Here is a 17,604-nt window from a genome sequence, read left to right as displayed (position 1 = left end):
CTGCCTTCGTGTCACTCTCAATTTGACAATTCACAAAATTACCCACTGATGTATGGCAACAAAACTATCACTATGTTGTTATGCCAACAATACTGTTTATATTAAATGTGTAATGTAAATGTTAATTTATAGTTTATTTTCTGTATTTTTAATAACTTTGACGATATAAAATCAATATAAGTTAGTGTTAAAAAAGTTTCCAATAAATTAAATAACTACATTACTGTTCCAGACAAATGTATTAAATTAGTTAAGGATACTAAAGGAAAAGATGTTCCCTAATATTAACATTATTATCAACATTATTAATGATCTAGCAAACGAACAATTCCTGCACGTACAAAATGGACTGTTCATGGCATAATGGTTAATTGTTGCAAAATGTTCTTGGCCACGAATTCACTTACATTTCAATTGTTAGTGTTTTAGTTATAGTTGATGTGTTAAATTACCCAAATGAATTTCTAAATTGTCTTGAATCACCAGCACACATTCTGAAGTTAAAGGTTGGTTCACCAATAGTGTTGTTGAGAGGTTTTGATCTTCCAAGGTTATGTAATGGTACAAGTTTAGTTGTTAAGACTACTGCCACGTGTTGAAGCAACAGATCATGTCAAAAGTGAAGGTGTCTTCGTTGAAATAATTCCTTCGCTGCCGTACGATTATCCTTTTGAATCTATATGACTTCAATTCCAGGTGATAATTTATTCAGCAATGCAAGTAAGGCACAAGGTCATAGTTTAAAGACTTGGATTGTTCCTAAAGCAACCTAGCTTTTCAGTTTTATGTAGGATGTTCAATGGTTGGATCTCATCAAAACCTGTGTATATTGTCGAAAGAAAGACCAACCAATGTGGTGTATTAAGAAACTCATTTACTTTGTGCGATTTTTGTTTTGAAAATCAAAGGTTTAGATAATAATTAAATGTTGTGAAAATTTCATTTTTTTTTAAATAAATGTTCTTAAGCCAAATTTCATTGTGTTTTTAAATATTTCAAGTAACTTGAATCCACGTGGTAAGTCAATTTTCCATTTCGGAATTTTTTATGTCAGGATTTGGATGTTTTTCGTCACTGTATACTCATACTGAAGTAAAAAAAAAATACTAGTGTAACTTACGAAGTTCGAGTTACTACGAATTCTTCAAAATTCGTATCCAACGAACTCTGTATGAAGGACTTTCGACTTCTTTGGTCATGGAACAGTTCATATGATACGATTGGATTCTCCAGAAGATAAAGTCGCTTTTCTTCTGAAATATCACAATGATTCTCCACTAGGGGAACTCACTTTGAAATTCTACATTTATCTCACTTTACCGCAATATTAGAAGTTATATTTTGAAAAAAAAAATTATGTTGACAATAATAAATGTACAAAATTAATGTACATTATTAAAAAAGAAGTGCCATACCTCCATTAAGAGCCTTCAGTGGTATGTCTGAGGACTTAGTTACGACAGAAAGTGTTTGTACCCCTGCGTCGTGAGTAGTTTTTTCGTCGTAACTTAAAAAGTATCATGATTAAGATAATGAAAGTATAGTATATTATAAATATTTTACTAACACACATCTACATAAATATTTATATAAATTGAACGACAAATAAACTGTATAAACAAATAACCAAACATAGGAGGAGCAGAAAGTGTTCGTGCGTCTACTTTAATGGTCAGTTGTGTAGCCTTTCAGGTGAATTACTTGGCGCAATCTCTCCTCATAGTCCTCCATAATCATTTGACAGTACTTGACTGGTATTTTCTTCCATTCTTCTTTACAGAAGAAGGCCTCCAACTCTTGCAAGTTTTTCGGATGATGCTGATGAACTCTGGTCTTCAATATCATGCCAAACGTTTTCAATTGGGTTGAGATTGTGTGACTGCGATGGCCACTCCAGAACGTTTATATGGTTCCTCTGCAATCAGGATTGCACATATTTCGATGTGTGCGTAGGGTTATTGTCGTGCTGGAAGATCCAACGACGCCCAAGCCGCAGGTTCCGAGCATCATTCTTGATATAAGTGCCTAATATGTCAACTTTTTTCATGATTCTGTTGATACAGTGTAGGCTGCTACACCAGAAGGGCTGAAGGAACCCTGTAGCATGATCGAGCTACCTCCGTGTTTAACTGTAGGGACGGTGTTCTTTGGAAGATTTTGTTCCCACTTCTTACGGAAAATATAGCGAACATCATTGTGGCCGAAAAGCTCGATTTTATTCTCGGCTGACCAAAGAATACTCTTCCAACAGGTAAAGGGTCTATCTACATGCTTTCTTGCATACCTTAATCGTGCTTCTAAATGAACAGGCTTTAAATATGGAGTTCTACGAGGACGGCATGCTTTGATCCCAGAAGAGTGTAACATGTTTGTAACTGTAGAAGTGCTTACTTCAACCCCAGTTTCCCTTACCAGTTTCTGTATGTCAGTACGTGTTAAACAAGGGTTCCTACTAACTTCTCTGAGAACCTTCCTCTTGGTTTTCTCTGGAATTTTGGTGTGGCGTCCGAAACGAGGGAGGTTAGCAGTTTATTCTGTAAGCTTAATCTTGGCAATTATGCTTCGAACAGTAGATTTCAGCACATTAAGTTGTGTAGCAATACCGGAAAGAGACACACGAGACTTGTATTTTACAATAATACAGTTGTTTCTTGTTCGCCATGATGACCAAACAGATGATGACGGAGACGGCGCTAAATTGCCGGAAGTACATTTTTTGCTGGCTAAATTCCAATAATTATGAACCCAGTGTCTAATTCTGGAATGGTATAATGTGGTTTATTCGCCAAACTAAAAATTTTTACGGGAATATCAGTTTTTCATACGTTCTGAACTGTATGAACACTTTCTGCTCCTCTTATTTTTGGTTATTTGTTTATAAACAGTTTATTTGTCGTTTAGATAAAAATGTATGTAGATGTGTGTTAGTACAATATTTGTAATATATTATACATCTATTGGCCCTCGTGATACTTTATATATTATGAGCAAGAAACCACTCGGGACGCAGGGGTACGAACACTTTCTGTCGTAACTGTGCATGCTAGAAATGTGTTTCCATACCTGTAGTAGGTAGACCACAGATAGCCCATTGTGTAGCTTTTTGCTCAACGACAAAGAAACCCACATTAAGGAAGTGATTTAGGGAAGATGTTATAAAATAAGATCCTTTGTAATTATAGCCAGGTTTTATGTTAACCTTTTGGTACAATATTATGCTGTTATTGAATTATTTCTTAAAGAAATGTGGACACATTCACGAAATAAACGTTTTTACAAGAAACCCAATTGTATTGAAAATTAAAGGAACTTTCTGTTACGAGGTTAAAAATAATGCAAAGCTGTGGGAAGAATATAGTTGGAGTATACCTCCCCATAAATGCATGATTAATTAAAGGTTATCCAAAGATATGAGGCCCGGCATGGCCAAGGGTGTTAAGGCGTGCGACTCGTAATCTGAGGGTCGCGAGTTCGCATCCCGGTCGCGCTAAACATGCTCGCCCTCCCAGCCGTGGGGGTGTATAATGTGACGATCAATTCCACTATTCGTTGGTAAAGAGTAGCCCAAGAGTTGGCGGTGGGTGGTGATGACTAGCTGCCTTCCCTCTAGTCTTACACTACTAAATTAGGGACGGCTAGCACAGATAGCCCTCGAGTAGCTTTGTGCGAAATTCAAAAAACAAAAACAAAACAAAGATATGAAAAGTTGTTTACCTTGCATGTATTTACTGTCTACTTATGAAGACATTTTGTTTTATGTATTCATCTATACATTGTTTCTGTACCTTTTATCATGCATCATACTTAATTTGTGCAATATTTTTTTCTAATAAACAAATACTGCATACGTCAAAAGGATCTCCAGTATATAGGCTATAATGCGAGATAAAAATGTTATATTTATTTGCAACATACCGCAGTGTGTTTAAACGGTGTTAATAAACGTTTTTGAGTTATTTTAATAATGATTTGGAATTTTTAGGGTGTACTTAAATATTTGAATTTAAGTAATTATTCTTACAATATCTGACAATTATCAGTCTAAGAATAAAAAAAAAAACGATTTTTGTTTCACGATGACTAGTCATTGAAAGTCGTTGGTGATTCTATAGGTTAGGTACCCAACATTCGACTCGTGAGTTAGCTTAGTCACGTGATTCCAGAACTCCGTTAGTTCAACGATATGTTTAACTTTCCCAGTAGAACAGCCTTGATATATCAATCACAGCACTCCTTTCTGGTATTCTGTTCTGTCGGTCCCAAAGTTTCTACAGTAAAGGATTTTCCCTTCATTTCTTGTAGACCTACATTCGGGATGTTGGTTTTTAAAGTCTGAAGGATCTTAAAGCCTTGCCTGGTTTGCCTCTCTTAGCTCTAGTTGTGACTAGTCTTCTTTTTATCTGATTTATACAAATTTATAGTAACTAACAATACCAGGCACTAAGTTGTAGATGGCTACTTTCATACACATGACCTCAAGGTTTCTCACGTAGTACGGAATATTCATTTTTATTCATGTTTTGGAAGATTTTTTCACTGTCTCGTACATCAAAACACACAAATTTACTTTGCCCATCATCTGACAAGATACCAAACTGGTTCTCACAGTTGCACCAGAATTTTGTAGAACTTTCACTTTCTTGACTTCAAACATAGCCTTCACCTTTTGAAATGTTATCTTTTGTTATCTCTCGACACATGCTCCAAGTACCATTGGCACTGTTGACCTATTTACAATATTGAGCTGAACACCAACCAAGAACTTCGTTCTTTTGGTGATTCTGATGAGTTGTTTTTATCTTGTTCCTTCTGGCAGTGGCACCCATGGTAACAACCACTATTTTCTTGTTTCTTTCCAGGATTATTTCCGTTAGTAGCTCAAACTGGTTGATGTTGAAATTTTTTGACATAATTCAACTCATTTGCAATGTGCCCACTTTTATAAACGTATAGCATCTCTTATTTGTTGACATCCTGCTTCCGGTCAGCCATCTCTGATTTGGACTGGTTATTTTTGGACTTGCTAGTTGTACTCTCCTCTATGGGCTTCCATATATTGTTCTAACAACTTGATCATCTCGTCCATGTCTTTTGGTGCCCTCTCCTTTAGAAACAATGATATTGCAGTGGGGCACGTGATCATGAGCTATGCACATATTAGAAAATTTGTCAGTCCTTCGAAACTATCTTCACCCTTGGCCATGTCAATTCTTCTTGTGAAGTATTGTGGTAGTGTGCCACAGAACTAAAATATAGTTTCTACAGTGTCAGATTTGACTTCTCTAAACAATTCCATCTTTTTAAAGTAATATACTGAAACACATCAAATAATCAGTGATGACGAGAAACCCACTTGTTGAGAAATTTATATGCAAAAACGGCTCGTTTGGGCTGAGAAAACACTTTACTTTTTTTGTGAACCTGACGATGACCGAAGAAGGTCGAAACGTTGTTCGCTCTTCTATGTAAAGTGTTTTCTCAGCCCAAACGAGCCGTTTTTGCATATAAAAAACACATCAAATGTATATACAAATGTCTGTTAAACTGTTGGATACCACAATGGTCTCTAGAGCTTTAAACAATTCTCTTTTTTTTGTTGTTGTTCCCATCAAAGTCCACACAGGCTGGCTCAGTTGCTTTAGAACACAAATGGCAAGACGAATTATTTTTTATACTCAGTTATTACACTATAGTCTATGATAAATTTACTTTAAAAAATCGCCACTATACACTCTTTATTACTAAACTCATAATCATGCAGTCTAAGTGGAATTCAGTAACGAGTGTTGATACGTATTTATTCTCTGACAAAAGACTAACATTTATCCAATATTAGATATTTTGATGCAGTAATGCATTCTTAAATTGAGAATCTCAAATAGCCTAGCAACATGACGAAACTATCTCACTAATCAAAATAATCTAATTCATAACAACTGAATCACGATGTACGATTTCTAAATAGTCACAAACAAAAAAAAAGACTCCCATGCTATGTAAGCTGTCTAAATTGTAATGCTAACATAAATTTAAACAGTTGTGTACAGGGTTTGCGATATTACTGGTGCTATCAAGTTACCAGTATCAGCAGTTAGAAATTCAACTATTCTTTCCAACGAGTTCTCGTTGCAAAATTTTTTTTCACATCAAACCAAATCGTCAATTATCTGAAAGCACACATGGCATGACAACTATGGCAATCAATCATTTGAAATTTGGCCTTTTTATTAGTTATAAATTTCATAGGAGTCTAACACATTACAAATAGTATTTTGTAGTGCCCTTGCAAGAAACCTGTTTTCAATCTTTATAAATACTACCTGGAATTATTTTTTGGAAGAAATAATGTCTACATTAAAATACACACATTTATTTCCAAATACACTTTTTTTATTTCAACTTTTCCTTTACAGCTTTTGTTGTCCTACATGGTAAACAGAGTGAGAAATGTGTAGCAAACTACCATTTTCTCAAGATATAAAAATTCATATTTTTTCCCCCATTAATAAATGCTTCCTGTTTATGGTGACATGAACAATAATTCTGATAAAGGGGAAAAGTTCCTTGCTGAACATTCACAATTGTAGCTTATTTGACGTGCAGTAAAAAATAAGAGATAGTACAGAGCCAGTGTACAAAATATACACTGTATTATAACCACAACTTTTTAAGCCAAAACAAAACACATTAAAATTAAGAAAATAAACAAAATATGCTGCATTTCTTAAAAAAAGATCCTAGAGTACAGGTGGTTTGTATGTTAGGATCTTTAAGAAATACAGCATATTTTGTTTAATTTTAATGTTTAGTTTTGATGGTTAGAAAATAACGGTTATAATATAGTTAATCAGAGGTTGGGATTTGCTGTTTCTAATGCAGTCCTTCCTCATGATTTTGTTCACTTGTTTAACTTCATTTAAATGTATTTAATTCTACTAAAAATGTATAGTATGTATGACACTTTGTAGAATGGATGACAACTGCCTGTTGTTGAGACAAGTCCTCTGCACTTGTGTCTCCACAACAGGAAGTTGTCATCCATTCTACAAAGTGTCATCAGGAATATTCTGCCTGAACAATCTATCAAAGAATATATACCATGTATGTATACATGTTGCTATACAAAGAGTTCAGTCTGTCACTGGTTGAAAAGAAATAAGTACTTAAAGAAAATGTAAACATGCTAACACATGTTGGAATAGTGTATACACTTCTATAATACATGTATGACACTAAGATCACATATACTTACAACACCTCAACAATTTCAAAATTATCAATTAAACTCTTACTTTGTTATCAAAACATTACAAGGTTTTCACCAAACAGATATTTAAATTTCCAAATAATTAAATATTAAGATTTGGCCATACTTACTGTTTACAACCAGTAGTTTAAAATAGTGTCAAAATATTTTGAATGAGTTAGTTCATTACAAAAGGTTGAAACAAAACTGTTGCAACTATCTGTATAAAACATGTTGACTGAAATAGCAAATCTCTACCTATTAGGTTTAAATTTTAAAACTGTACCCCTTGTGGTTCAGAAGTAAACCTGATGGAAACTTATAACAATAGAATATAGGATTTGGATGTCATTGTAGACTCAAAAAACAGAGCTCATAATGTAGCTTTGTGCTAAAATAAAACAGTTATTTAAATAATATTATATTACCACACCAGTCAGTATAGATTAACTTACACAAAAACATCTATTGTCTGTTTTCATAATAATTTTTTAAAAGTGATTTGTAAATTTGGTAACTGAAATAACTCAAAACTTAAACTTGTAAGCGTAACTTTATAGACAGCTGAAAAACATTGTATAACTATACATGGGAGTTCGAAGAAGTGATGACCAGCAGTAACTCAAGACAGCAGGAATGTATCATAGTAAATAATCAGTTTGATAATAAAACCCAATAAAAGCTTATGTTATGTTTAAATGAAGAACAATTCAGGTTGGTCTACTTCTTGTTCAGTTCCTCCTGTTAAAACCAAACAATACCAGTAAATAACGTATCTAAGTGGCACAAAGAAACAGCTTATAAATTTCTAATTGTAAACAAGAAATATAAGTGAAGTAACAAGTTCAAATGAGTTACATAAAAATGTTGTTAAAAAAACATGAAGTAGTGACTGAAGGTGTCTGTACACATGCTAGAGACAAAACACTTCCAGCCCAAGAAAAGTGTGATTTTATTTTCTCCACATTTTGGTTATGTGCATTTATGAAGAGACTAAAACAACCAACAATGTTTCAGTAAACAATTTTCTGCTGTTTGTACCAGAATTGTTACTATGGAATACGTAAAACATTTTCATAAAGGAACATAACTGAAATGTTCAGGAAACAAAAAAACGTTCTGATGGTAAGAGTTGGTCTTATTTCCTCAAAACCTTACTGTGTATAAATACCTGGAGATTCTGAGGCAGTTTTTTTGATTTGTGTTTCAAGTAATAGAGAGCTTGGTAAATTTGGCAACCAAACTTACTTAAAGTTATATCTGTTATTAGGTTTTAACAGTTGATGCATATCAAAATAACCCTAAAACTGTTAAACAACATGAATTTCTTTATTTACTATTCCACTTATATTTTTAAATTTCACCCTCTTTCCTATTTAACATCAGAACTTAAGTTATTCTACATAACATGAAATTACAAACAGATACAAAAAACATACCCTCCAAAGAGTGTAGAAAAAGTTACTTGTAACTTTAGAATTTTTAACAATACATCAGTTAGTAGAACCTTTCTATAGATCATCCTCATTAGCTTTTTACTTACTGCTTTTTTTAGAGCTTGCTCAATGTCTTGCAAGAGATCATTGGTTGATTCAAGGCCAACAGACAGACGGATTAGATTGTCTGAAATTCCTAACAGTTCCCTATGCTCTTTTGGTAGAGATGCATGAGTCATAACAGATCTGAAATACATTATTCACAAGACTTCCAATACAGCAGGATGTTTGTTGTTTTTATTATACTGGCACTAAAGGGTAATCTTATTTTATTAGAATGGATGTAGAGTACATGTATTAGAATTTTAGTATATACTAAAAGTAAACATTGTAAGAAGTGGTAATTCTATGAATAAAAATACATAAAACAAATTAAAAGCCTCTTTGTGAATCAAAAGGCACATGACTCGATACAAACTTCCATAAATTAAGATCCAAACTGAAGAACTTAAAACTTAACGTGTTTTTGAGCAACTACGCCAATCTCTAACACACACACGCACATACGAATGAGGAAGCACGATACCAATCTCTAACACACACACACACGCATACGAATGAGGAAGCACGATACCAATCTCTAACACACACACACACACGTACGAATGAGGAAGCACGATACCAATCTCTAACACACACACACACACACGCACGAATGAGGAAGCACGATACCAATCTCTAACACACACACACACACCACACGTACGAATGAGGAAGCACGATACCAATCTCTAACACACACACACACACACGCATACGAATGAGGAAGCACGATACCAATCTCTAACACACACACACACGCACGAATGAGGAAGCACGATACCAATCTCTAACACACACACACACACACTCACGTACGAATGAGGAAGCTCTAACACACACACGATACCAATCTCTAATACACACACACACACATACGAATGAGGAAGCACGATACTAGATTCCTTTATTTTAAATGTTATTAATTAATTATATTAATTACTTACGGAATTTCCACAAGACTTTCTACACATCCTAAACTTTCAGCTAGAGTAAAGAGTTTTAGATTACTGATAAATTCTTCCGCTTCCTGTAGACCTCCCTTGATGTAAAACGACACCATTCCACTGAATCCAGTACACTGTCGTACAGCAAGCTCATGTTGAGGATGGCTAGGGAGACCTGAAGTAACAAAAAATATTGTTTATATAATTCAGTATTCTTTTCTTTGTAGAAGTAAACACAGAAACAAAACTACATTTTATTGTGGTACATAAGTACCTAAAAACACATTAACTGTCTTAAGATACCTCATTATAAAAACAAATTTTAGTTTATTATGCTTATTGTATAATAGTTCAAGTAATCAATGAACCATACTAAAGCTATGTGAAACTAAAGCAACTTTCTCACTCCATCACACAATATGGTGACAATTATTTAACAGCAACTTCCTGCTTTAGTAGCTATTAACAAGTATTTGACAAAATGTAAACAAGCTATTATATAAAAACGTTAAATAATCATTTGACAGAACAGAGCAAGATATTACTTTCATTTCAGGTTTCAACAGTTTATTAAATTTGAAATATTTTTCTCTGTTGTTTTTTAAAGCAAGATGTATGTATTGATTAAGTATATTTTAGTGTTAGAAGCATCTTAGCCAGGACAAAGTGCTTTAGTGTTAGAAGCATCTTAGCCAGGACAAAGTGCTTTAGTGTTAGAAGCATCTTAGCCAGGACAAAGTGCTTTAGTGTTAGAAGCATCTTAGCCAGGACAAAGTGCTTTAGTGTTAGAAGCATCTTACCAGGACAAAGTACTTTAGTGTTAGAAGCATCTTACCAGGATGAAGTACTTTGTCAACGTGTGGATGAGCCTCCAAAAACCTTGCTACAGCTAAACCATTCTGCATGTGTTTCTCCATTCTCACATGAAGAGTCTTGAGTCCACGGTTAACCATAAAACAGTCAAATGGAGATGGGATACAGCCAAGAGCTAAAACATTGTAATGATTAAACTGGTATTGTTCAAAACGTTAGACGTTACTTAGAAAAAAAATTCAAACACACTTTTACCTCTGAGACATACTTAACTCCAAAATATCAAGCTGCAGTGAAAACAATGCTACTCTAATTAAGCTTTGTAAACAACAAGAAACACTAAGATCTGTAAGCTGATTCAGTTGTTACTTTTTACACCATGTCATGGGTAATCAAATTTAAATTACCCAAAAGTAAGGCTATAATTTGAATAAGTGTAATTAGGAATCTTAACCAATTATCCTTTTCCCCTGTTCAGGTTTAAATTTATAAATGTGCTTAAGTCATCAAATAGAGAGAAAATACTTATACGAGTTTGAAACAAAACTGACAAGTGTCAAAATATTACTTGTAATCTATACACAGAAACAAATATAAATTTATAAAACACAGAAGAGATGAAAAGGTAAGCCTTTGACTGTAGGAAAAACATGTGAAAAATAACAAACTTAAATGTAGCTCCAAGAATTAATAAGTTCATATTCATTATTTCCTCTCCAGACTCTTGACAGATGTTTGATATGCAGAACAAAGAAACAAATGAAAATCATATCAAATCTAATGAAACCGTCATTTGAAAAGGCTAAAATCAACTGTGCTTGTATATGTAAAAATGGCTGGTTTGGGTTGAGAACATTTTTACATAGAGAAGTAAACAATGTTCTTCGGTCATCAATATTCACTCCACATAAAACTTTCTCAACTCAAACCAACTGTTTTTACATATATATTTTTCTCTACCACTGGGTTTTCTCATCATCACTGACAACTGCACTCAAGTTTATTAATGTTAGCCTCATATGAGTTCTTTTAATGATAATGTAACAGTTTATAATTAGCTACGTTTACCAATATTGCAAATTACCCAATTGGAATGACTATATCCAGATAATTTGATACAATAGAACCAGTTTGAAGTCTAAGATTTTAAAGTAATCTACCTGAAATAGCTATATGTGACTTTGTAGTTTTTTAAATAATTTTTACACATTATAAAAACTGACATTGGTCAGAATGGAAAAAAAGTAGGAGAATTGTAATGAATATTCTAGAAAGTGTGAAATGCTCCAAAAACAGATGTTGGTTAGTTTGTTTGGTGTTTAATGACACAAAGCTACCTAAACCTATTGGTGACAAACATATGTTAAAAATTAAAATTAAATTTAGTAAAATTCATAAAAGGAAATTAAGGTAAAACAAAACAAAGTTTAAAAAACATAAATAGTATAAAACCAGTGTTTACATTTAGTCTACAACAGTAAGAGAAAAACTACAGTTTATACAAGTTGTAAAGGACTTTCTGTAGTTAACTGTAATTATCATAACTCACCAGGAAGACTAACAGGTAAGTACAAAAACCACAGTCAGTCACCTGAAGTTGGCCTTTCTATTCCTGGTTTCAAGTTATTTCATGTTATGGCCATTTTCAAAAGTAATAAAAAAGTTTGAAAGAACTTGTAGCAAAATTATAATTATAACTCACTAGGATGACTAACGGGTGGTTCAAACAGCAACGTTAGTCACCTGAAGTTGGCCATAATATCAAATAACTCGAAACCAGGACTGGAAAGGCCATTTTCTAATTTAAAATTGAACAAGATGGACTTTCATTCTTAAAATGTATAAATTAAAAACTTAAATGGCATTAAAAAGATTAATGGCCTTTAAAAAACTAAAAACACTACCACGGTGGACAGTGTCACCATCACTAATAACACTGTCTAATGTTATGGACAAACCTTGGGACAGAACATGGTTAAAATGGTGCCGTTGTTGTGAATCTTAACGATGACAAGAAAGTAAAATGTGGCTTATTGTGATTTGAGTGTCACACAGACTACACACTGGTGCATCAGTTCCAGATAAAAGAAAACAATGAGTTAAATAACTGTGACCAATACATAGTCTAGTTCGAACAACTTCCTCTTTCTGATCCTTATGGAAGCAAGATGGCCAAAGTCCAATACAGGGTTTTATTTGGAAAAGCTTGTTGGCACGTTGCTCATGCAGTGTCAGTGACATGGATCATTGAATACAGGACCAAAGTCCATGTTTGGAACAGGCACAGTGGTGATAGTGCCAGAGTAGAGACTTAGCCAACGTGGCCTGGTATCCAGAAAAACCAGATAGAAGTAGATGTTAGAGAGGAATGGGCAAGTTGGTTTTGAATATCAGCAAGACGGGTGTGAATCAACATGAAGCGATTCCAGGGCCAGTAGAGAACTAAGCAAGTCAGTATAAATAGTGCAGTTTCAGTACTGCTCGGCTTCTATGTGATCCAAGACAAGAGAAATGGCAAACAGTTTAGCAGTGAACACAGAAGCTGTAGAGGGGATTCTGCGTGCAACCACCAAACCACGGCAGAGCTCACACAGTCACCTAATTTTAAACCATCTGTATAAATAAGAATGGAAGGATGGTTCGAAAGATGTTCAGCAAATAGCAGACAGTATTTTCAATCTGGAGTGTCTGCTTTTCTCAGATGACTTAAAGATAGATCACAATGGGGACTGTAAGAAGCCATGGTGGGATGGGCTGACCAGTTGATACAGCAATGTTATCCAAGGACAGACCCAATTCATTCAACTGCATCTAGATATGAATACCAAAAGGAGTAAAGGCATATAGTCTGTTTTTAAAAAGTAAGGCCCACTGAGGAAGGAAAACACAACCCCAGATGGTCTGTTTTTAAAAAGTAAGGCCCACCGAGGAAGGAAAACACAACCCCAGATGGTCTGTTTTTAAAAAGTAAGGCCCACCGAGGAAGGAAAACACAACCCCAGATGGTCTGTTTTAAGAAACAGTTCTGAAGCATATGGTAAAGACAATTGCATATGGCAGAGGTGCAAACAAGGTTCATAAGACTCTCTGCATAAACTCTGAACTAGGGAAGTGCAGAGTTGAAGTCCTTGATGATGAATTGGGTCTAGCATCTTTAAGGCCAATGGTCTGGCAGAGCCATAGACCAGTGACCCATAGTTGAGTTTTGATCAAATAAGAGCATGATATATCTTTAGCATAAAACATTGATCCACTCCCCATGTGGTTAAAGAGAGGACACAAAGGATGTTCAGCACATTTGACCCATGGCTGCTTGATGTGTGGTATAAAGGTCAGCTTACGGTCAAAAGATAAACCTCAAGAACTTGGTCTGAGGGACCACAAGCAGCACAACTTCACTGATACAGAGGTAAATACCCATTGGCAGCAAACGGTGTCAGAGAAAGAGAAATTAAAACCATTTATCCACTTCAGTCGAGGGCAGTTTGTAGTTGCTGCTCAATATATCTCATGTTCGACGACTGACATGAAATGTGAAGGTCATCGACATAGAGCCCATTTGCTACAGTAAGAGGGAGTTGTTCAGTGATGGCATTAATCTTTATACTGAAAAGTGTGACACTGAAAACAGCCCTGAAGGATTCAAAGTTCCAGTAGAAAAAAATGGGAAAGTGTCAAACCCAAAAGAACTGAATCTCCTGTCCATTAAAATATTTTAAATAAAAATGGGCAAATGGCCATGTAACCCATATATATGGAGGTCTCGCAAAATGCTATACCTCCATGTTGTATCATATGCCTTCTCAATGTCAAAGAATATTGATGAAAGATGTTGTCATTTGAGAAAGGCTTCTCTGACATTTCAAGTCGATTCAGTTGGTCCATGATGGAGTGCTGTCGTCAGAACCCACACTGGGTGGGCAAGAAGAGGTGGTTTACTTCGAAGAACTAAATAAGATGAGCATTAACCATCCTCTCTAAGGTCTTACAGAGACAGCTCAAAGTAATTGGATGGTAGTCTGAAGGAATCTTGGGATCCTTCCCATGCTTAGAGAAAGGTACGACAATAGGCTGACACCAGGCATCAGGAAAAACATTTTCCTGCCAGATCCAGTTAAAAATAATCAGAAGAATAGCAGAGGTAGATGGCACAGCATTTCATAGTGTACATCATCAGGTCCAACCTATGTACTGCCACACCAATAGAGGGCCAGTTTCAGTTCCACTAGTGTAAATGGATTATTATAGTCATAGAGACAATTAGCTTAAAAGGAAAGAGATGACAACTCTGCCCAAGTTTTGATGGCTAAGAAGGTGAAGGAAGAAGCAGAAGTGCTAGATACCCAGCAAAAGCTTTCACCTAGAGTATTGGCAATGCTCCAGGTACCAGCTACATCCTGGCATTCAGAGAACAAGGTCGAGAGGGGGGACCGAATTATATTGTCCACTGACCTTTCGAATCTTGTCCCATATGACTTTGGAACTGGTGGTAGAAGATATGCTGGTTGTGAACTTAATACAAGTTTCCTTTTGGCTTTGACATCTTACCCACCATGCATGTGCACAGGCCTGCTGGAAAGCCATGCAGTTCAAGAGTGTGGGATAGCTACAGAAAGTATCCCAGGCCCTTTTTGAGCCTTCCATGCCGTGTGGCAGGCAGGATTCCACCACGGACAAGGATATTGTGAAAAATGTGTCAAGATTTTAATAATACATTGAGCACTTGTATAATACAGTGAGTTACTGCTACCACACAGTTGTCTATTGATGGTTTACAGACAATGGCAAAATCAAGTTCTGTGAGAGCAGTGAAAGAGGGCCAGTTTGTCTGATCCAGCTTCCACAGTGGCACGCGGGTCGAGTGGCATAGACCACGGCCAGAATCTCTCAAATTTATAGGAAAATCATCACTGCCTCATGGATTATTGTCAATCCTCAACGTAAACTGGGAGAATAGTGAAAGGGAGCAAATTGAGAGATCAATAGCAGTAAAGGATTGACTAGGTGCATGAAAATAAGAACCAGTAATGAAAAGAGAAAGGTTATGATCAGAGAGCATACACTATGGAGCAACCCCTCCTCTCAATATCAGCACTTCCCCAGAGGGGATGATGTCCATTAAAGTTCTCCTGCATTAAAAAGGGAGACAACAACTCTTCAATGAGAGCATCAAGGTCTGACTGATCATATGTCTCTCCAGGTGACAGGTAGAGAGAACAAACTGTGATGGTAAGACTCAAGAAAAAATGGATGGCTACGACCTCCAAGGGTGTGTCGAGTGGCAAAGACAGGGTCGGCACATGATGATCAACCAACAGTGCCACCCCTCTATGCACTTGTCCATCACACAGCCACTTTATCATTTATGTACAAAGAAAACTGCTGAAAAGGTGACTGTATCGACAGGTTTAAGAAATGTTTCCTGTGAGAAAAGACATACCAGATGGTAGGAAGCAATCAGTGTTTTGATGTTATCTAGATTAGAATGTAAACCTCAATTGTTCCATTGTATAAAGGAACTGTTTATGGCCACATCTTTTTTCCTTATTTGAGGGAGGTCTATTGACCTCCATGGATCCTACCTGGGTCAATTGGGCAGGTTTTTGCTGTTGGAAGGGGATTCTGGTGACTGAGAACGTGAACGAACAATTGTTTTTCATCTTGGGTTGGGAGAAGATGTATCTGAGGAAATGCCTGTACAAGAACCAAAGAAGTGGATCTTGGGATTTGTTGGAATGTATGTAAGGGACAGAGATAGGTGTTGAAGTTGATTCATCAACTTTTTTAACCATGAAAGTCAAAAGACTATTTGGTTTGAAAACGATTCCTTTGGAGGCACAGAGATCCATCTGCACTCCTACTGTAGTAGTGGAACTAAGTGCAGCAGCATACATCCGAGATGAAGTGGTGGACAGCAACTTTTGAGCCTCAGGATAAGTAATGTTATGAATTGTCTTCAAATGCTGCACCTCTTTCCTCCAACCATTTAGAGCAAGAACAAAAGTCGGATGGGCGACAGCCATTGCACTCTTAGGCACTGTGGTCCTTACCACCACAACAAGCACACGTCAAGGAACCACGACATGACATCTTTGAGTGACTAAACCACCGACATTGGAAAGTTTGGAGAGGATTTGTAATGTATGGCCATATCCTGAAATTAAAAACCTGCCTTGATAGTGGCAGGTGGACGTGGTGATGTAAATGTCAGAATGAGGACATTGGTAGGTATAGTAATTCCATCTTTGTGAGTGGAGATACACCTCACTGCAGAAACCTCTTGGGTGGAGAAACCAGCGAGAATCTCTAACTTGGAGATGTTCTTCATATCCCTGTTAACCTCCTTGTGATGAATTCAAAGTAGTAAGAGGTGTAACCTCAATAGGTATATCCCCAATCATTTTTGAATGCAAGAGGACTTCACTGTGTTGAGATGTGCAAGTTTCCACCAATATGTCACCAGATTGAAGCTTCTTTACCGACTTTAGAGAGCCAGCAAGTCCCTCTAGTTCCATTTGCTCAAAAGGTTTGTCTGAAAGAGAATGTAAGATAAGAAAATGAGGTACAACAGGTGGTACAGATGTTGAAAATTGCTGCTCAGAATCTTCAAGATGTGGTTGTTAACTTATGGACTGTTTTTTCACTATTTTATTTAAGCTTCAATTTGGAGGATTCATAATAAAAAAGAAAAATTTTGGTGCCCACTGACCCCACCCACAATAGAGCCCTACGAGGAGACGCACTACAATGTCAAACAAGGACACTGCAGCAATGCTAGGGTATTGTGAACACGAAACCCAAACACCAGCATCAGATACAATGTCTACAACACCTGTTGAGAACATCCAACACTGGTACTTGGTTGACCCTAGTCCAGGTAGATCAGCTGAATGATCCAAGGGGAGCCATCCCAAGTCCACCCATCTACAGAAATTCAAGGCCAAAGCGGTGGGTTAGGGTTGGACCCCTCAACCACCAGGGTCCTCTCCTCCCCTTCACTGGTCACCATGCACAGCAAATAAGTGGGATGTTTAGATCCCAGAGGAGGTAAACTGAAAGAACA

The 17,604-nt window shown here is 36.1% G+C and overlaps 1 protein-coding gene across 1 annotated transcript in view; it reads right to left on the bottom strand.

Annotated features, from left to right (window-relative positions):
• Positions 1-6,368: 6,368 nt before the first annotated feature.
• Positions 6,369-17,604, bottom strand: part of LOC143248456 (cystathionine gamma-lyase-like) — a 32,816-nt gene continuing 21,580 nt past the window's right edge. The window contains exons 8-11 of the mRNA XM_076496834.1: positions 10,564-10,716; positions 9,729-9,903; positions 8,790-8,928; positions 6,369-7,987 (exon numbers count right to left, since the gene is read on the bottom strand). Of these exons, the coding sequence (XP_076352949.1) occupies positions 7,967-7,987; positions 8,790-8,928; positions 9,729-9,903; positions 10,564-10,716 (488 nt within the window). The 3' untranslated portion in view covers positions 6,369-7,966. The remainder of the gene's footprint in view (positions 7,988-8,789; positions 8,929-9,728; positions 9,904-10,563; positions 10,717-17,604) is intronic.

The sequence above is a fragment of the Tachypleus tridentatus genome, chromosome 4 (genome assembly GCF_004210375.1).
Source record: "Tachypleus tridentatus isolate NWPU-2018 chromosome 4, ASM421037v1, whole genome shotgun sequence".
NCBI classification, from domain to species: domain Eukaryota; kingdom Metazoa; phylum Arthropoda; class Merostomata; order Xiphosura; family Limulidae; genus Tachypleus; species Tachypleus tridentatus.
Note: the sequence above shows the minus strand (reverse complement) of the source record. Positions and strands in the feature narration are given on the sequence as shown.